At 40.8% G+C, this 20,254-nt stretch overlaps 1 protein-coding gene across 2 annotated transcripts in view; it reads left to right on the top strand.

The window, feature by feature from the left end:
* The window catches only part of map2k7 (mitogen-activated protein kinase kinase 7), a 53,462-nt gene extending 35,181 nt beyond the window's left edge, over positions 1-18,281 (top strand). For both annotated transcript variants that reach the window (XM_060898882.1, XM_060898881.1), the window contains 6 exons: positions 187-294; positions 500-679; positions 846-926; positions 4,594-4,736; positions 4,857-4,902; positions 10,391-18,281. In XM_060898882.1, coding sequence (XP_060754865.1) covers positions 187-294; positions 500-679; positions 846-926; positions 4,594-4,736; positions 4,857-4,902; positions 10,391-10,531 — 699 coding nt within the window. In that variant the 3' untranslated portion in view covers positions 10,532-18,281. The remainder of the gene's footprint in view (positions 1-186; positions 295-499; positions 680-845; positions 927-4,593; positions 4,737-4,856; positions 4,903-10,390) is intronic.
* Positions 18,282-20,254: the final 1,973 nt, after the last annotated feature.

Below are 20,254 nucleotides of genomic sequence, written 5' to 3'. Positions count from 1 at the left end.
CGCATTTGTACTCACTGGCCACTTTATTAGGTACACTTGCTCATTTATGCAGCCAATCAGGTGGCAGCAGCGCATAAAGGTGTTCCTAATAAAGTGGTGTGTGAGGTTTATTTATTTCCTTCCCCCTATTGATGAAATGTTGGATAATGCGTTTAAACTGCAAATCCCGTGTTTCTGTGCTCACAGACTGACGTGTTCATTGCCATGGAGCTAATGGGGACGTGCGCGGAGAAGCTGAAAAAGCGGATCCAAGGGCCCATACCAGAGTGCATTCTGGGGAAGATGACTGTGGCGGCGAGTCTCTCTTATTTCCGATGCTATGTTTATGTAGTTCATGTAGATTAAATGAATTAATGAGGGGGTAAGAGCTCATCTAAAAATGTGGTCTTATGTCACGGTTTGGGAAATAAAGTGGGCAGGTATAATCCCAGATGTGAAATTAGTCCCAGAGGAATTGCAGAATAAGCTAAGAATCTTTTCCCTGTTCCTCATTCTGCAGATAGTGAAGGCTCTGCTGTATCTAAAGGAGAAGCACGGCGTCATCCACCGAGACGTGAAGCCCTCAAACATCCTGTTGGACGCTAAAGGCCAGATCAAGCTCTGCGATTTTGGAATCAGCGGCCGCCTCGTCGACTCCAAAGCTAAAACCCGCAGCGCCGGCTGTGCTGCTTACATGGCGGTGAGCAAGGAGACAGTTACACAATCAGAATTTGGGTTCTAGTGAACACGTGCAAACATTTAGTGACCGACTGACTGATGCTGTCTACAGTATAGCGCACAGAGAGATTCTGTGCTACGGCTGTAGAGTAATCTTACGGTGTGTGCGTTTGTGTTTATATGTTCAGCCTGAGAGAATAGACCCTCCAGACCCCAGTAAGCCTGACTATGACATCAGAGCTGACGTTTGGAGTCTTGGCATCTCTCTGGTACGTTTTCCATTTGCTTTCTGAAGTTATTAACCTCAAACAGCAAAACATATTGGTTTTGTATACACTACCGTTCAAAAGTTTGGGGTCACTTTGAAATGTCCTTATTTTTGAAAGAAAAGCACTGTTCTTTTCAATGAAGATCACTTTAAACTAATCAGAAATCCACTCTATCCATTGCTAATGTGGTAAATGACTATTCTAGCTGCAAATGTCTGGTTTTTGGTGCAATATCTCCATAAGTGTATAGAGGTTTTCGACCCACGTGACCATTGCCATGTCAACAAGTAGATGGCGCCATTTTGACGGTCACAAATATGGCAACTACTGGTAGCGATACACTGTTGATCATGACGAAGTCTCATTGTCGAGTATTTTATCCGGCCTAGATGACGCGAGTAAGAAGCGATATCACCAGAAAATCAATGATGCTGGTGTACGTGATCCGTACACGTTACCAGGCTATCTTTTTCTGGCTTTGCAGCGCTGCAGCGCGGGTGATCTTCCTGACCTGCAGTCAGGTGTGTGGGAAATACCAGGGAAAAAACATAAAAGAAAAAGGAGCGAGATGCAGAAAACGCCTTCACTATCCAGCGACGTAGGGCATTTACAGGGCGAGCAGAGGGAGAGGTATTTGCAAAAATTGAGGTTAGCAGGCTTAGAGAACGACGTTTACCTGCTTCCACCAGGATTGTTCACTGACGTACGGAAGTACACCAAGCCCTCGTCTTTACCTGACTTCGGCCCACATGATCTGTATACCTATGTCGTTAAAAACCAGGCTGGGTAACATGCCTACATCAGCGGGTCGTCCCTGGAGCCGGTGGTCGCCATCTTATTACAGCTAAGGTTTGTTCACATTTTCATTTACTTTCGGTCCTCAGGATAAACAAAATGTTATTAAATGTCATTGAAATAACTTCTTAGTCTGTTGAGACATGGCCCGTTATAAATTTGCTGTTCCCAGGCAATGACCAAGAACTGTATTATTAGGGTCGGTGTAGTTGTAGCAGTGCACTAGCAGCTAGCTGTTAGTACTAGCTAATGTCAGCAACAGTAGCTGGTATGTTACTGTAGCAATGTTTACGTTCAGTCATTTGGATGACTGTTAAAACCTTTCAGTCTCAAGTTTTTCCTTTACTGTATTTACTAGTTTACTGAGCTAGCGCGCTCGGGCAGGCTGGGAGCTAGCACGCTAACTCAGTAAACTAGTAAATACAGTAAAGGAAAAACTTGAGACTGAAAGGTTTTAACAGTCATCCAAATGACTGAACGTAAACATTGCTACAGTAACATACTAGCTACTGTTGTTGACATTAGCTAGCTTGACCTTCAAAATGGCGGACACCGGGGCGTCACGTGACCTGTGACGTCACGTCGAAATCCTCTATAGAGGCCCATTTCCAGCAACTCTCACTCCAGTGTTCTAATGGTACAATGTGTTTGCTCATTGCCTCAGAAGGCTAATGGATGATTAGAAAACCCTTGTACAATCATGTTAGCACAGCTGAAAACAGTTGAGCTCTTTAGAGAAGCTATAAAACTGACCTTCCTTTGAGCAGATTGAGTTTCTGGAGCATCACATTTGTGGGGTCGATTAAATGCTCAGAAAAATGTCTTGACTATATTTTCTATTCATTTTACAACTTATGGTGGTAAATAAAAGTGTGACTTTTCATGGAAAACACAAAATTGTCTGGGTGACCCCAAACTTTTGAACGGTAGTGTAATTTAAGTCTTAGATTTTTCAAGTTTAGGTCATAAAAAGAATTTTCCCCAACACCCAATTATTTTTGTTTAGTGGACTGAAAGCTGCTGAATTCGAATCACAGACTTCCAATTTTATTAGGATCGTGTGTGTGCGCGTCCCATCCGTCCGTCTGTCCCACCCCCATGTGGCGCTATTCAAGATACTACATTATGCATCACGTGACGGGCTTTCCCTGTTCACGCAAGGCATTGTGGGATAAAAATTTGAAACAGGAGAGGAAAATGAAGGGCACGAATGAAACATGAAAGACCGACTACAGTAACGTAAAGCGAGAAGAAAAGCTGTTATGTTATATACAAAGGAAAGGAAAGGAAACGCAGGACCAAACTAATAAATATCAGCGCTCAGCGAGCACCTCGGCGTGATCAGCTGTTCGTTTAGCGACAGAATGATGGAACGGTCATTTCACGCTCAATGTAAACCTGTAGATGGCAGTAATGCAACACTGTGGATGCCAGCTGCCGTAAAACCCAAAAGAAGAAGGAGGAGGTAAACCTGCGCATGCACACACGGACGTCCTCTGTCTGCTTAACTGCGCGAAGCGAGCGATTTCATGCACATTATTTGCTCGGGAATCCCTTCAAATTAAATCTTTTTTTTTTAAAGATATTGCAAAAAAGCATATATCACAATAACCAAATTTTTAGAGGGAACTAAGTTTCACTGATTTTATGAAATCGAAAGGCCGTCTAGCTTTAATTCACCAGACAGAAAAACAGGGAAATTGAGCCTAACGTATGGCAGAACCTCCATTACATTACCTATAAACATCTCTCCCTCAGCAGCTGTGAGCTTATTAACAACGCTGATGTGACTCTCAGATGGATTACAATTTATTTTCTAATACTAGACCAGTCTCGTGCTATTTATTTAAAGTGCATATCGTGGGTAAATTCAGGAGCAAGATCAATGTAATTCTCCTATTTTATATTAAACTTTGGTCAAACATCTGTCACATTTTGCATTTTGCGCAATTTTTTTACCTTGCGCAATACCAGAAAAATTCAGTTGAAATCAAGCCATTTGAGTTGAATTGGTCCGCCTCTGAAAAAACTTTGCATTTGGATTTCCCGGCAAACATTGATTTTCGTGACGTCGCGTGCGGGACGCCTCCCTCTGAATCCTACGTCAGCGCTGGTTTGTTTGAGAAAACGACCTGGTGGTTTTCTGCAAATTTCTTCAACGTTATCACGTAATTATTAAAATGGTTAACAGATTTATCATAGGAGGGTGGAGCAACACCAATCTTGATGGGATTAGTACTCATCGTTTTCCACATTGTGCTCAAGTGACAACTCCATATTTCAATCCAAAATCGCTAGCTGCTAAACTTGGTCTACACAGGCTGTGCACTGAAACCGTGCAAAGCTCGCGCAGCCTGCTGGCGCTTCCGCAGGTGATGTCACGAATCCGGCTCCAGACTCCCTTGGGATTTTTCCAGACGCGTTTTATTTTATTTTTTTCTGCTGTAGACAGATGGCCTTGTGCAAAATTACCCTTCTGGATGAGTGTGTAAAGGGACATACTTTCATATAAAAAAAAAAAACAACGAATTTGGTCCAGAATATGCACTTTAAGTAATTGTATGCTGACACTGTCTTCTCCTTTTTTGACCATACTTCACTAACTCTGAGGCTTGACATGCTTTGACTGGCTGCTGGCACATAGGGAGAGAGAGAAGTTGAACATTAGCATTGCAGCTACAGAGATCAAGTTTGATCCAGTTTTTGCTGAATCCTTAGTTTGAACTTGTTTGGTTCTTTTCAGTAAGGTGGTTCTTCTGAAGTTTCCAGAAGCAGCAACAGTTGCTTGGTTTATCTGTATTACAGCATGTAATACTGTCGGTGATCATTATAAGTGATGTCTTATTGCCCATGTGTTCCTCATGCCCTGTAGGTGGAGCTGGCCACAGGGCAATTCCCGTATAAGAACTGCAAGACAGACTTTGAGGTGCTGACCAAAGTGCTACAGGAGGACCCTCCTCTTCTGCCTCTCAGCATGGGCTTCTCCCTCGACTTCCAGTCCTTTGTTAAAGACTGGTATATATGCATACGCTCATGCACACGCTGTCCCGAATGATCAAATATGCAGTGCACGTTGAAGTCCAGGTCACTCAGGTTCATTCGTGTACTAAATTATTTTGCTCTTTGTCCTTGCAGCCTCACAAAGGATCACAGAAAAAGGCCAAAATACCACAAGCTGCTTGTAAGTGTCTCACTAATAACCTACTTATACCATGGTATACCCCACACTCGTATAATAACAGTGAGTAGTATTCAGTTAAATATCACCGTTCAGATATTGTCAGTTATAATTCCACAGATGGAGCAGATGTTGATCACGGCACTGTATCGCATCACGCCTGGAAAGTAAACTTTGTATTGCTTTCTATGCAAAAAAAAAAAAAAACAGAGGAAGCAATATCATACTTCTATCTTTAGGGTCAGTGTTTTTATTCAGTTCTCCACAGTTCTGTCTTGTTGCTGATATTAGGCTTTAAACCTCCAATTCAGGGGGAACAACTGAACAGCTTAGGGGTTTCATATGAAGGGGTGAATACTTATGCACACTCCAGATTTCTGTTTTTTTTTTTTTTCATCTTAATTCTTAGACTGGTACCAAAATTCAAAAAAGTGCTTATTTAAGGAGTTAAAGGCATTTTTGAGACAAAGTCGGCAAACAGTCTTATTTTGTCAATGTGGGTGTGCCGAATTCAAATCTGCAATATGCCGAGCTCTATCTGACCTCTGTTGACCTCTAGAGGTCATTGAACTTTGGGCCTGTAAACGTCTCAGCTGAACCCAGTTTCTCAGCTTTCTAAGGAATGAAATGTACTAAAATGATTAACGAAGTTAGCAAATGGCCTTGTTTGTTAAATGTTTGTGTGCTGAATTCATTTTTCATTTGTAAAACGACATATGACCTCTGATAACCTCAAGGTCATTAAACTTGGCCTATAGGCCTATGCATTTAACGGCATTTTTAAACTGACTTTACTCCCCCAAAAAGAATATGAACAGACAAAAAACAAATAGAAAAGAACAAATACAACATTAAATGCCAGTCCATGTACATGTGACTTACTTTTCACAATGAGAATGCCTAGGCGATCACCTTACATAACATTGCATTACATTTAGCGGTTATTGTTTATACAAAGCTACTGAAAAAAGGACAGATTCAGCAGCATACAAAATGTGGGGGCATACAGGGTATACAGGTTAATCAGGGTTAGTACCGTATTTTCTGGACTATAAGCCGCTACTTTTTTCCTAGGTTTTGAACCATGCGGCTTATACAAAGGTGCGGCTATTCTGTGGATTTTTCTTCCACCGCTAGGGGCGCTCTAACCGGAAGTAGAATCAAAAATAAGATAGACAAAAAATCAATGCAAAGAAGAATTAGCAGATCTTTAGCAGATAGAACACGCACGACAAATTACTAACTGGTAATTATTTTCAAATCCTCGCCCCTTCATCATGGAAACCACACGAACGAAGAAGTTCGTATGATGCAAGACGACTTCATGGGTTTCAGCGAAGATGATTAAAGTGACTTGTGGTTTCAAACACAGGAGAAATGAAGGTAAATAAATACCGGTTATTTTCTCTTGGTTCTGTTCCGTTTTAATCAGCAAAGTTGCTGCCGTGTTAAAAGGCACTGTTCGGAAAGAATCTGTTCAGGTACATACATGTACATTTACAGTACAAAATCGTTCTGTACATGCAGTAAATATCTAATTTTTCAACATAGATATCTGTGGCTTATAGCCCGGTGCGGCTTGTATATCTTTTTTTTTTTTAAATAGAGCGGATGCGGCTTATATACAGGTGCGCTCTATAGTCCAGAAAATACGGTATATATGAGTTTTTTTCTTTGTTGTTTGTTTTTTGTAAAGGCTTTACCCCGTTTAAAACAAAACAAACAACAAAGAAAAAAACTCTCATATATACTAACCCTGATTAACCTGTATACCCTGTATGCCCCCACATTTTGTATGCTGCTGAATCTGTCCTTTTTTCAGTAGCTTTGTATAAACAATAACCGCTAAATGTAATGCAATGTTATGTAAGGTGATCGCCTAGGCATTCTCATTGTGAAAAGTAAGTCACATGTACATGGACTGGCATTTAATGTTGCATTTGTTCCTTTCTATTTGTTTTTTGTCTGTTCATATTCTTTTTGGGGGAGTAAAGTCAGTTTAAAAATGCCGTTAAATGCATAGGCCTATGGGCCAAGTTTAATGACCTTGAGGTTATCAGAGGTCATATGTCGTTCGGCACACCCACATTGACAAAATAAGACTGTTTGCCGACTTTGTCTCAAAAATGCCTTTGGGTGTCACAATTCTGGATTTTGGTACCAGTCTATATTGTTTGTGTCACAATAAAACAATGTGCACCTTTAATGTGGTAGGCATGTTGTGTAAATCAAATGGTGCTAACCCTCCAAAAATCCATTTTAATTCCAGCTTATAATGCGACAAACATCAAGGGGGATGAATACTTTTGCAAGGCATGGTGTATGTGTGCGTATATATATGGGTCTGTCTCAGAAACTGGGTACTGTGGGGGTCCCCCACTAAATATACTCAGTTAATAAACTATACGGTTTTGAATGGTGATGTTGGTTTTAATTTGAAATAAAATGATGAAAGAAATAATACAGATAAAACTAAATCTTCGATGTGAATATTCAGAATTTGGCAAAAATTCTGCAAATTTGTGGAAAAATGGCGGCTTGATCTGGGACATGATAAACGGTTGACTACATCGCATTCCCTTAAAAAGGTTGTAGTCCACTGAAAAGTCTACAGTTATCACTAATTGTATTTTAAGTTGTAACTTTATCCACCTAAGGATCGGTGCGCTCACAGAATAATCATAACCGTAATAAACATCATGCAAAATATTTGATCACCGTTGTAACTCCATTTTCCGCAGACCCAAAACCAATACGATCGTGTGTTTTGATCTAAACGGAAAGCCTCAGGGTCAAGGTCACTACCTCACCAAAAGTAGGAACTTAAAATCACTACGCCATATAAACATTTAGTTATAAATCTGCGATTTTGTTTTTTAAAACGAAAGCTGAAAGTTAGGTATAGAATATGTTTCTTACAGAATATGTTACGATGGTAGCTGGTCCTGTATGAATTTCTGAGCTATAAAATGAGTTGTGGTGTATTTTTTACAGTAGCGTGTTATTTGTGTGCAGGGAAGGACACACATTAACAATTTGCATGTGTAGAATGGAATTTTCCACTCCAACAGTTAGAAGTTGATCGTGCTTCCATTTGCGGTCTTTCTGTTACGCGGGTGATCTGTTCGGGCGTTATCACTGAAAAGGGGAGTTTTGAGAGTTTTATTTTGTTTTAGTCTTGCAGTATAAGGTGATAGAATGTTTTTTTTTCATCTTACTTTCATATTTCGTAGTGTTTGCGTATTTTTGGCCAATATTTTGCAACCATGGTCAATTTAGATCGAACTTTGGATAGAATCTACGGCCAGTCATTTTGCCCCGCCCCCGCCTCGCGCGCCGTCCGGTGCGGTAGTGATGTCCCGTTGCTCGCGCGCCGCAGCAGAGACCCGCGCGACCTTCAGCCGGTACAGTCGCTGTTCTTTTACCGCCGCCATTATTCTCATCTTTCCGGTGTGTTCTTGATTTTTCCGTTGTGTCCTATTTCGCCGTATCAAATACCCGAAACGCATCATATTATTCATATTTAAGTGAATAATCAATTCAGTCATCATAACTTGGCATTTTTAACCCAAGCAATCAAAAAGAGGAAATTTATTCAATATTTTCACTCATCTGTGAAGGAGGGGCTTTAATTCTTCATGATGGAGTTATTTTATATGCAAATCAATTTTACAAAAGCATTTGAATTGTAATCAAAAAAGATTTCCACAGTGGAGGCCAGATAAAGCAAGATGCTATCTTTATTCTTATTAAACATGACAAAAGAAACATTGAGTGTGAGGTAAATGCAAAAAAAATAGTAAAATTAGAAAATGTATTTTTTGACCATAATGTCAAATGAGAGCGCAGTTTCTGAGACGGACCATATACACTGAGTGCAGAATTATTAGGCAAGTTGTATTTTTGAGGATTAGTTTTATTATTGAACAATAACTATGTTCTCAATCAACCAAAAAGACTCATAAATATATGGAAGTTAGAGTGGGGCGTTTTGGCCATTTTAGGAGAATATGTATGTGTTCAGGTAACTTTCACTGTGCAGAATTATTAGGCAACTTAATAAAAACCAAATATGTAGCCATTTCACTTATTTATTTTCACCAGGTACACTGATATGACAACTCCAGATTTGCAAATAAACATATCTGACATACAAACACAAAACAAAAACAAATCAGTGGCCAATATAGCCACCCTTCTTCATGAGGACACTCAAAAGCCTTCCATCCATAGATTCTGTCAATTTCTTTATCTGTTCACGACCAACATTGTGTGCAGCAGCAACCACGGCCTCCCAGACGCTGTTCAGAGAGGTGTACTGTTTTCCCTCTTTGTAGACCTCACGTTTTATAATGGACCACAGGTTCTCTATGGGGTTTAGGTCAGGTGAACAAGGGGGCCATGTCATTATTTTTTTCACCTTTCAGACCTTTACTGGCTAGCCACGCAGTGGAGTATTTGGACGCATGAGATGGAGCGTTATCCTGCATGAAAATCATGTTCTTCTTGAAAGATGCTGACTTTTTCCTATACCACTGCTTGAAGAAGGTTTCTTCCAGGAACTGGCAGTAGGTCTGGGAGTTGAGTTTGAGTCCATCCTCAACTCGAAAAGGTCCAACAAGCTCGTCTTTGATGATACCAGCCCATAGCAGTACTCCACCTCCACCTTGCTGGCGTCGGAGTGGAGCTCTGTGCCCATTACTGATCCAGCCACAGGCCCATTCATCTGGCCCATCAAGAGTCACTCTCATCTCATTAGACTACAGCACCTTAGAAAAATCAGTCTTAAGATATTTCTTGGCCCAGTCTTGACGTTTTATCTTGTGTGCCTTACTCAGTGGTGGTCGTTTTTCAGCCTTCCTTACCTTGGCCATGTCCCTCAGTATTGCACACCTTGTACTCTTTGACACTCCAGGAATGTTGCAACTCTGGAATATGGCAGAACTGGATGCTAATGGCTGCTTGTTAGCTTCACGCTTGATTTTCCGCAGATCATGTGCAGTTATTTTGCGCCTTTTTTTTTCCCCACACGCTTCTTTCGACCCTGTTGACTATTTGCGATGAAACGCTTGATTGTTCGGTGATCACGTTTCAACATCTTCGCAATTTCAAGAGTGCTGCATCCGTCTGTAAGACATCTCACAATTTTATACTTTTCAAAGTCTGTCAGATCTCTCTTCTGACCCATTTTGCCAGAGGAAAAGAGGTTGCCTAATAATTATGCACACCTGATATAGGGTGTTGATGTCATTAGACCACACCCCCTCTCATTACACAGATGCACAGCACCTGATACACTTAATTGGTAGTAGGCTTTCAAGCCTAAACAGCTTGGAGTGGGACAACATGCATTAAAAGGATGTTGTGGTCACCTAATAATTCTGCACTCAGTGTGTGTGTGTGTATATATGTGTATATATATATTGTGTGTAAACGTGTAAAAATATGCATTCTACGTTTCCCGATAAGTTCTCTTCCCTTCATGTGACAGGAACACAGTTTCATCCGGCGCTACGAGGTGCTGGAGGTGGAGGTGGCAGGTTGGTTTCAGACAGTGATGGAGCGCACCGAGTCTCCACGCAGCAGCCAGTGCTACAGCCAACACCAGCTCCACTCACTGTTCAGCAGGTAGCCGCACACGCAGAGACGGACGGATGGAGAGACAGAGGGACGGATGAAGAGAGAGTGTGGAGGGTTGTGTGTGAAAAGGGGAAGGGATGGAGCAATTGATGGCTGGTTTGAGACAGAGTAAAGATGACTGACAGACAGACATGGGCAAGTGTGTTGTAAATTGAAACCTATTTATATATTTTTCTTTTTTTTTCTTCTTCTTCATCCACCACTCTATCAGGACGGATATTAGCCTTAGGAGTTGCTCGTCGTGCACGTTCACATGTATAGTGTCATACACGTTCACTACCGTTATAAGCTATAGAGCACTGTACAGTGTAAAGCGACAGCTGTGAATATCATGACTTCTTACATCACGTATTGACTTCAAATCAGTGTAAGCCATATGGCTGCGCGGTGTGTGTAGCCACCCTACATAGCGTGTGTACAGTTTTTTGTGTTTATACTGATACTGTGTCTTTCACCACGGTCATTAGCTCCACATCCTCCATTAGCCCCTTACTCAGGGACTGAACAGAGTAGTCGAACAACACTGAGCCAAGGTGTGTGTGTGCGCGCGCGTTATGTGTTGTTTGTGAGTAGTCTTATTAGATCTAAATTTTAATATATGGCAAGTCCTCATTTTCCTGGACAGCTCGCGTGTCCGTACATATTAAATAACTCAAGGAAAATAGATGGAAACGGTAGCATTCTGAAATGATTGTCTATCAAATAACACATTTTTCGAGAAGTAGGACTTGTTTAGAAATAGTGATCGACTTTCAACTTTGCTGTAAAAACAAAATAAAAAAAAATTAGTTTAGCTTAAAGCATTTAATCTAGAATATACTTCTATTTATACACACCTCGAGAGTTCTTGGTATGCAAGCAGGAGAAAGACTGAGAGGGGAATTGTTTGCTGGTGATAAAAAAAAAAAAGACCCCACAACCTAACGCCTGGTTTATCCTTCATTAGAAGCGCCGGAACGTTCCTGGTTTTCCAGAATATCAGTTTCTCAGCTATTTGCACGCCGCCATATCTTTTGATGCAACAAGAGTCACAGATAAGGTCGCATCGTCAAGACAGTGTTGGACTGGATACAGTACAGAATGTTGCTAATGAAGCCACACACACACAAAAAAAAAACCCCAACAACTTTATAAGAAAAAGCTTTTATTGTGTTGACCAGGAAGACATTCAGTGGCGTGCACAGATAGACACGAGGTGGTGCTCAAGCACCTGGCCCTCTGCCCTCTGTCCAAAAAAGTGCCCTTTTTGAATTTTTTTTTTACAGTTTACTGAGGCCAATGTCGACATGATCTTTTAGAAAAGCCGCGGCATTAAAAGCGTGTGTGAAAATAATGTCCCGATGTGTGCCCCTTCCGCACACACACCGGACCTCTGTCTCTCTTGCTCTGTCACGTGAACAAGCGTGCAGTGCATTCAATGTGAGGTTGCAGCAGCATAGCGTCCTGGAAGCCACGGCCTTGTCGTAGCGCAGACAACACATCGGGCAGTCAGTCAGCTCTTCCCCTGCCCCACCAGCCAGGTAACACATGAATCGAGTGAAAATGTATTGTTTGCCCTCTAAGCCCAAGCTGTAATTATTTTGTCGTGAAGTAGCCCGTCGCATACAGAAACAACTGCACATAAGTATTATATTTTTTGCTAGACCATTTTCAGATTTAGGAAAGCAAACATTTCTTTTTCTATTTTGTTCCTGGCAAAGTCAAAAAGCCTTGATGTAATAAATTAACATTAACTGGTTGTTTTACACCTTTAAAAACTAAAACGGGTCAGTGGCGACCCGAATGTAAGAGGAGGGCTAAATCTCAGACTTTTATAATAAGGTGTTCCACATGCGCAAAAAAGTGCCCTTTTTTCCCCCCAGAGCACTTGCCCCCCAAAATGTCTGTGCACGCCACTGAAGACATTTACAAATAAATACAATAAAGAAGAAAGCGAATCATCAAATTCGTCGATACTCATCTGGGTATCGCGTTTAAATCCAGCCATTTTGACATGAACTTCTCCTCCAAAGTGCTTTTCTGATGGTTTCAGGAGCCACTTCGGACTGGCGCATCAACCAAGCTCTTGTGTGTATATTTCTACAAAGAAGGTATAAAAAGGAGATGAAGACGAGCCTGAATGGAAAGATGGGGACTGAACATCGATTCCATTCAGTCAGTGGAACGTTTTTTTGGTTTTGTCGCCCGTCCACCTCCATCGAAATCGATCCTTTTATTAGTCTTCTTTCTTTCCATCATTTTATCTCCTTCCATTGATGGTCTTTTCACGTTTGAAGTTCAGCGAACCAAAGCGTTTTAGATTTTTTTTTTCTTTTTCCTCCTACAATCCCGTGTCACCAGTCGACCACAGCTTACAGAATTGCCACATTTCCCAGAACCAAAGCCGTAGCTGAGAAGGCACTGCTCTTCTCGTTAAAGCCAAATCAGTGCACGAGCGAAAGGAAAACGGAACGCGAGAGCGAAGAAAGAAAGTGGGGGAGGAAGAAACGGGACATGGTACGTCGACCGAAGGATCAGGACGAGTAGAATACGGCGTGTGAAAGAAGTTGGGAATGTAGGAACGGACGGAGGAGAGAAGGGAACGGAAAGTGTAACGAGAGCACTAAAGTTTTTGGAGTGTGTATCTTCCTGACAGTGTTAAGGTGAGCGTTTGATCTTCACTGACTGCTGGACATTGCAGAAAAGCTTTCCATGGTATCAAACCAGTATACCTGGTTCTTCTGTTCTTGTTTATTTTTTTATTGCTAGGGACAATTAGTGTGTTATTTTTATCGTCTTATTCATTCTTGTTGAATTTTTTTTAAATTATGATTATATTTATTTATTGTTACTGCTGCTACTGCTTTTGCTTTAGAGGCTGCTGTCGTGGGTGGGTTTTTTTTTTTGGGGTGGTTGTTCCCCAAAGGGCAATAATAGGGTTTTTTTTTCTGCTATTTGTGTGTTTTTTTTTTTTTTTTCTTAAATGTTTCCTAGAACCAAAAAAAAAAAAAAACGTGAAACGTTGCAATGTCTGCACATTTAACCAAATACATGCAAGACTGAACGTGAAGAAAGATATTAAGATAGCAAGGAGGCTTTTTTTTTTTAAAAACCTCCAGTTTTAGAAAGTTCTAGATACTTCACGATGATACAAAAGCAGTGTTTGAATTTCATAGCGAACTAATTACTGGTAGAACAAGTATTAAAGGTGCGAGTACATTAATATAAGAGCTCTATTTTAGCGGTTAGCTGTAATCATGTCGGTGGGTGTGATTTGTGTTAGCTTTAGTCTTGTCCCGTCTTGTGGTGGATGTAGCATTTTGAAATTTCTCCTCGTGTTTGGGTTATTATTTTTATTTTTTAAATAGTAGTGTGGGTAAATGGACTTCAACAGAAAGGATGGTTTCTAGTTGAAAAATTGACCTTGCAATACCTTTTTAAGATGGACTTGATCTGTATAGATGCTTTAAACATCTCCAGACTTGCCCCACATGATCACGTTGTGTCAGTTTGTCAGTCAGTCACTTGCTCTTTCTGTCTGTAGATCTTGTCAGACGTCACCCAACTAAACGTGTCCTCCGTTTTTATAAAAAAAAAACGAAACATCCCAAAAGCGTACGAATGCCGAGTCATCACGGCGATCCTGACACTGCTTGCTCAACTTCACATGCAGATAAAGAGAGATCTGTGGAACAACCCAAGCCACGTTTACATTTCCACACACTTAACTAGCACAACCAGGGTTAGAGTGTGTTTACATGCATACTAATAATCCGATTATTACCCGATCTCGACGCTCGCTGCATTATTCAAGTGAACGTCTAAATTCACGCATTCACCTGGTCGTGTAAATAGCGTACTACCTTTTTAGATCACATTTGTATATGTTTCAAGAAACTTGCTACTTTGACATCTAGATTTCATCCCAATAATCAGGTTATTTAGCACGTATGTATATTATATAATTGTGACTGATATAGATGGGGGGGAACGTAAAGCGACAGCTTGATAACTTTGAGCCACGCTAGAGGATAATTTAGCTCGATTTTAGAAGCTTTCTTAATTATCTTCTCCGATCATCCTGTGGTGTGAAGCGTGTAAATTCGTAACCCTTCAGATTTACGGGAGTCTTGACGTCGCGCACGAAAGACCAATAACCAGTAAGCTGAACTCTTATCTGTAGTGTTTTGTTTTGAGCTCAAGTCGCACCTTTTTTTTTTTTTTTTTTTAACAAGAATTTCTACAAAATCTCAGTTTCCGAAGCTCTCCGTCAATGGTACGTTCAGACCAAACATGGCGAGTGTCAAAATTCACTGCCCTGCCAATGGCGCTGTTGACATTCATGGACGCTCGGCGACATAGATGAAATATGCGGCTACATGTTTGTTCAGAATATTTCATCTTGCAAACTTTGCTTTGCGGCTGCTTTAGCTTTAAATGAACAGAAGTGTCAAGCGGTTATTTTTCTCCCAACTGACCAGTCGACCTCCTCGGGTCCATTGGAGTGCTGTGGTTTGAAACGGGTAATCAAACACCGACACGCCTCACGGGTTCATATGGATTATCTATCTGTATTCATGAACTACGATCAGTAGTCTACTATCATTCTTTTCCAAGCGATAAAAGACTTGAAGAGGTAAGAAATGATGAAATTTGCAAGCGAATTCGCGTTGTTTGGTAGTTGTATGCGCTATAGCATTTGAAGGCTGCGTTTACCGCACTTTGAAAGATGATTTGCGATAGTAATCAAGTGTTTTGTGTCCAAATTATATCACTGGCCGCACCAGTGTTGTAATCGAGTCACTAAACCTCGAGTCTGAGAACAAGACTCCATCCGCACCGTTTGACGGTGGCTGTTGCTGGCTTTATGTGAAAGCGTCTCTGCTACTGTGTTGGACTAACGTTACTGCTTGACTGCCCCATTTTAGTTAACAGGCTACAGATAAAAAGCTTGTTCGTCGCTCAGTAAGCCCCGCCCACTATCAGCAGGGCAAATAACGAGAGAGGGTTAGCACTAGCTAGTTCATCAGTGAGCAAGCCCCGCTATCAACAGAGCAATGAACACAGCGTGTCACTTCCTTCTCTGGGTGGAGTCTTGCCAAACGACGACTGAAGTTCGAGGTTGTCCCCGTCGTCTCCTCGATAGTTCTTCTACATATGGAACATGTAGCAGTGCATTTTTATTTATTTATTTATTTTTCTCCCCAAGCAAAGCGGACAATCCTGGGGCTTCTCTCCAGGCATTTTAGCGCCATTAACGTTAGTTTGCTCCTGAACATGGCATATGAACAGGTGAATGTGCATTCTCTTGCACAAAATTAATGTAGATATAAATATCTTATGCCAAATTATTATGGCATGTTACAAAAAAAATCCGAGTCACAAGTCCTTAAAATGAGGGCACGAGTCAGACTCGAGTACTACAAGCCTGGGCTGCGCTAGTAGAGTTTTAGTGACCGGCGTTTTGGATTTGTGTTTACCCTTTTCGGATCACGTGACCTTGAGTCCGAGGAGGTCTGTTACCTCGTGAAATCTTTTAAATGTGAAGGAACATAATGAACAATTGATTCTATGTTTAGTAAGAAAATAAACTAACAACAAACAAATCAAAAGCCATTTTTATGGTGTGATTTTTGCCGAGTCAGATTTCAACATGCAGTGTATAGGACGCGCTTACTAGCCTTGGTCTTTAATTAGCATTAATATTACTTTGTGTGTAGCCCACATTTAAAGTAACTCTTGGTTGACGTTTAGTGGCTAATTACTGTAATTGGTGGCGTTTGAAGCCAATGAATTGCATTCCTGCTTAAAAACAAGCATTGTAGAGTGAAAAAGTTGACTATTAATAGTGCTGCAAACAGGAACACATCGTAGATAATGGTGAGACTGTCCACTGCGATTATTCATTTCTCCTCCGTTGGACTTGGGAACGGGTTTGAAAGGAACCAAATTTTATACGCGACTGTGTTCTCTAGAGTGGAGCGGAGCACTTCTTCTAAATTCCGCTGAAACAGGTCATGACTCGTGACGACGAAGTTGCCTGGACTTTAACTTTTGCTCTGACGTCCCACTGCTCAAGACGTGTCGCCAACGGTTATGCTGCCGAGAGATGCTGGCTTACCGGAAACGAATGACTTCCAATTGCTTTGATGCTCTCAGCACGTTTGGTCTGAACATACCATAAGTATGGGTTGTTGGGTCGTCGTCCGTCCACAATTTACAAAAATCGCTACTCCTCCTACAGGATTTCGATCAAACTCACATACTATGTTCCCCAGGTGGGTGTGCATAAAAGTTGTCAAGATGGTGGCGCCACCTGTCATATTTACGATTTTATGGGCGTTTGAAAATTTTTGGGTGACTCGTCACTTCGTAAACTGCTGGGACGTTTCCACTGAAACTCACCCAGAAGACTCTAAAGACGTATTCCAACAAGAATCGTTCACCAGGTGGCGCCATGTGCAATTTCACAAAAACCGCTACTCCTCCCACAGGATTGATCGGATTTCGAACAGTGGCCGGTATGAGCTCCAGCTTCATTGAGGCTGTTAGGTTTAAAGTTTCTTTGTGGTCTTGAATGTTCAACGTTGTACAAAAACCGTAAACATTACAGTACTGACATTAAACACTATTTAAAATCTGCCAAATACACATTTAACAGTAACGCAACTTATTAATTATGAGACAATAAAAATAAGCTGATGTGTTTTTAATATTGCTTACCTTATGAAAAAGAAGTTAACGTTTCGCAGTGAAAATTGTTTATTTGGTTGTGAAGATGGTTTAAATGCTTACAAGCTCCCTAATGTCCTGAGATCCTCATTTCGAGGTGACACTCGTGTCTCTGATACGAAACTGGTATCAGCTGACGTCCTCACGTTTTGTCTCGTGCCGCTCAACAGTACACGGCAAAAACGACTACAGTGGATCGGATTGGATCGGATCAGAGCCGGTGCTTGGGCCCCGATACAGCCACTCGAAACAGTTATAGCAACATTTACTAAAAGAAACCTGCCGACTGACCGACTCGGGTAGAAGGAAGGTTCTTATTATCAGATTATATTATGCATGTAAACGCACTCAACCCGGTATATTTGGAAATAAAAAGCTGTATCATGCTCCCTCTTATTCTACTGTTAGTGTACACACACACACACACACACACACACAGCCATGGAAAGCTGAAGTTCAGAGTGTTAATGTTCCGATTTTCCAGCTGTACCTCTCTTCTTTTTGCTGACACTTTTATTTGTGTAATTTTATTTTATTGTTTTATACATATTTTTTTTTTCTTTTGCGTCAGTGCTGTGAGCGTGTGCACATTTTTTTTTTTTTTTCATTTCCGATGAGCAGTACATGACCTCATTCTTAGTGGAACGAGAAGCAGAGATCACGCCAGTGCTGCTGCTTCGATAGCATTAGTGTGTGTGTGTGTGTGTGTGTGTGCACGGCGTGTACTCCTCCAGCGCTGCACAATGGGAATTTTATTGATTCCCCCCCCCCCCATTCTGTAAGTAAACCAAATATTTACTATGCAGTCACTCAGCTTTCTCAAGCCCTGAACCTCCTGTATATATATACACACACACACACACACGCGCGCGCACCAGTCTGTGGTGAGACCACCTTGTGTTGCTTTTGTGATGGACTTCTTTGCCTTCAGCTCGAGGAGAGAATTAAATGTAGAAAGAGAAGTGTTTCTTCTTTTCTTTGTTTGATTCACGTGTGTGAATGCGCTGACACATATTTAAGGATTGTACTGGGGTGGGAAAGGGGGTGGGGCTTGGGGTTTAGACCAGGGATCAGTTTGTCCAATGCTGTAAAGTGCATCAATTGCATGTTATCTCTGATGTAACTGCCATTGATTTGACTTATTGATGGATGGGAGGGAGGGAGGGAGGGAGGGAGGGAGGGGTATAAAACTCTCTTTATTTATGATTTTTACATATTATATAAATATATAAATATAAATAAATATATATTCTGTACCTTTTTCATTGTGTTTTTAGAAAAAGACACACTTTTGCTTTGTCTTCTTACCTTATTTGCAATTTTTTACTTTAATCGTCGCTTGATTTCAGGCCGTTGTTATCGTCATCGTCTTTGCTGTCGTTTATATGTTCATAGGTTTAAGATCGTCGTCACATTCGCATTCCTGCGTGATATTTTGCGTGCGAGTGCAGGACGGCTCGGGTTAGTATTTTACACGTTTAGAAAACCAAAACGTTTGACATGTTGTAAGGTGAATATCTTCAGGGGTTAAATCTCACACCAAACTGAACAGACATCGTGGTGTTCTGACGGAAGACGGCGTCTGGTGTTCTTTCAGAAACATCACGTCAAAGGTGTGTCTCTTTCTTTTGAAGCCGAGCGACTCGTTCGTCATCTGGTTTTTACCCTGTAATTTTTTTTTTTTTTAAAACACCATGTGTGTACTTGTTCTCTGGTCATTATTCAGTTCCTTCATGCTGTATAGAGTTAAATGTCACCGTTCCGAGCTGCTGTTGCTTTCAGACTAATGGAATGTATCATTTTAATATCACAATTTCCATCTGAATTTCCAGCTCCGACTCGGTCTGCTGTGTTCAGTAGGACGCGTCAGTGATCATCGCAAACCTGTATGATTACACCCACATCACCTTTTTTTTTTTTTGGTGCCATCAGCTGTAATTAGGCCGCTTTATTCTTCTGCTTTAGAGAAGTCCGAGAATCATGTGTCTGATGGGATTTACTTGGGTTTAACTGAACACACGTGCTGTAGTAAATAGAAATCTGAAATTTCACACAGCCCTCTTTATGGATCAAACAAAAACACCACATTACCCATGCTTTTGTGTTTCTCTCCTCTTTCCCCCCCATTTATAGCCCTTTTAGTCTCATTTCATCACTATTTCAAATGAATTCAATGCCATTATATTGTGAATACCTCAGGATTTTTTTGAGAAAAAAAAAACATTTAAGAACTTAAAACAAATAAATCCAAAAAACTTACACCATTGTTTGTGTTGTTCTTGATTTTTCTACAGTCTTTCTTTTAAACTCATGGTTAAACCAAATTCCTAAACACAGGGATGAGAATGAAAAATATTTTAAAAGTCTGAAAAAACCGGGGCGGGGGTCCAATTATTTTTGGCTATTTTTTTTTTTTTAACCCCAAAACCATTAATTTTATCAGCAAAAATTTGCAATTTATTTGGAAATAAATTCCCCTTCTTGGTGGACTCCCGGGTGAAAATGATTAATATGGTACAAGACTTGTTTTTAATCAATTCACATTTGATGATTTCAAAAAATCAATGCACCTTTTAATATAAACGAGCTCTACAGTATTATATTTCTGCATTTTTGTGATTCATCTTTGAATACTCCAATCCTTTAAAATGAAGTGCAAACCAGAAAAAAGTTCTATCATATAATTCTCTTCAGCTTTCTTCTGATGTCATCATGGTAGCAGGAGCTCTTGCAGATTAAGCAGGCAACATTAAACATCACTTCCCTTTCAACTGTTGTGTGGACTAACTAGGTTTTATCTGGACAGGATGTTGTGTAATGTAATGCATATACCATATGGTCGATCTGAAGATCGAGATGGTGATTTTGAATTAAAGAACAGGCATGTACAATGGGCATTACATATTGGAAATTTTTTTTTAAATCAAAAACTATAAGTTCATCTCGGCCTAAAAAATTTGGGCAGACGCTCCCGAGCGGCACATCCCAGCAATTCCCCCCCATG

This window comes from Neoarius graeffei, chromosome 18, assembly GCF_027579695.1.
Source record: "Neoarius graeffei isolate fNeoGra1 chromosome 18, fNeoGra1.pri, whole genome shotgun sequence".
NCBI classification, from domain to species: domain Eukaryota; kingdom Metazoa; phylum Chordata; class Actinopteri; order Siluriformes; family Ariidae; genus Neoarius; species Neoarius graeffei.
Note: the sequence above shows the minus strand (reverse complement) of the source record. Positions and strands in the feature narration are given on the sequence as shown.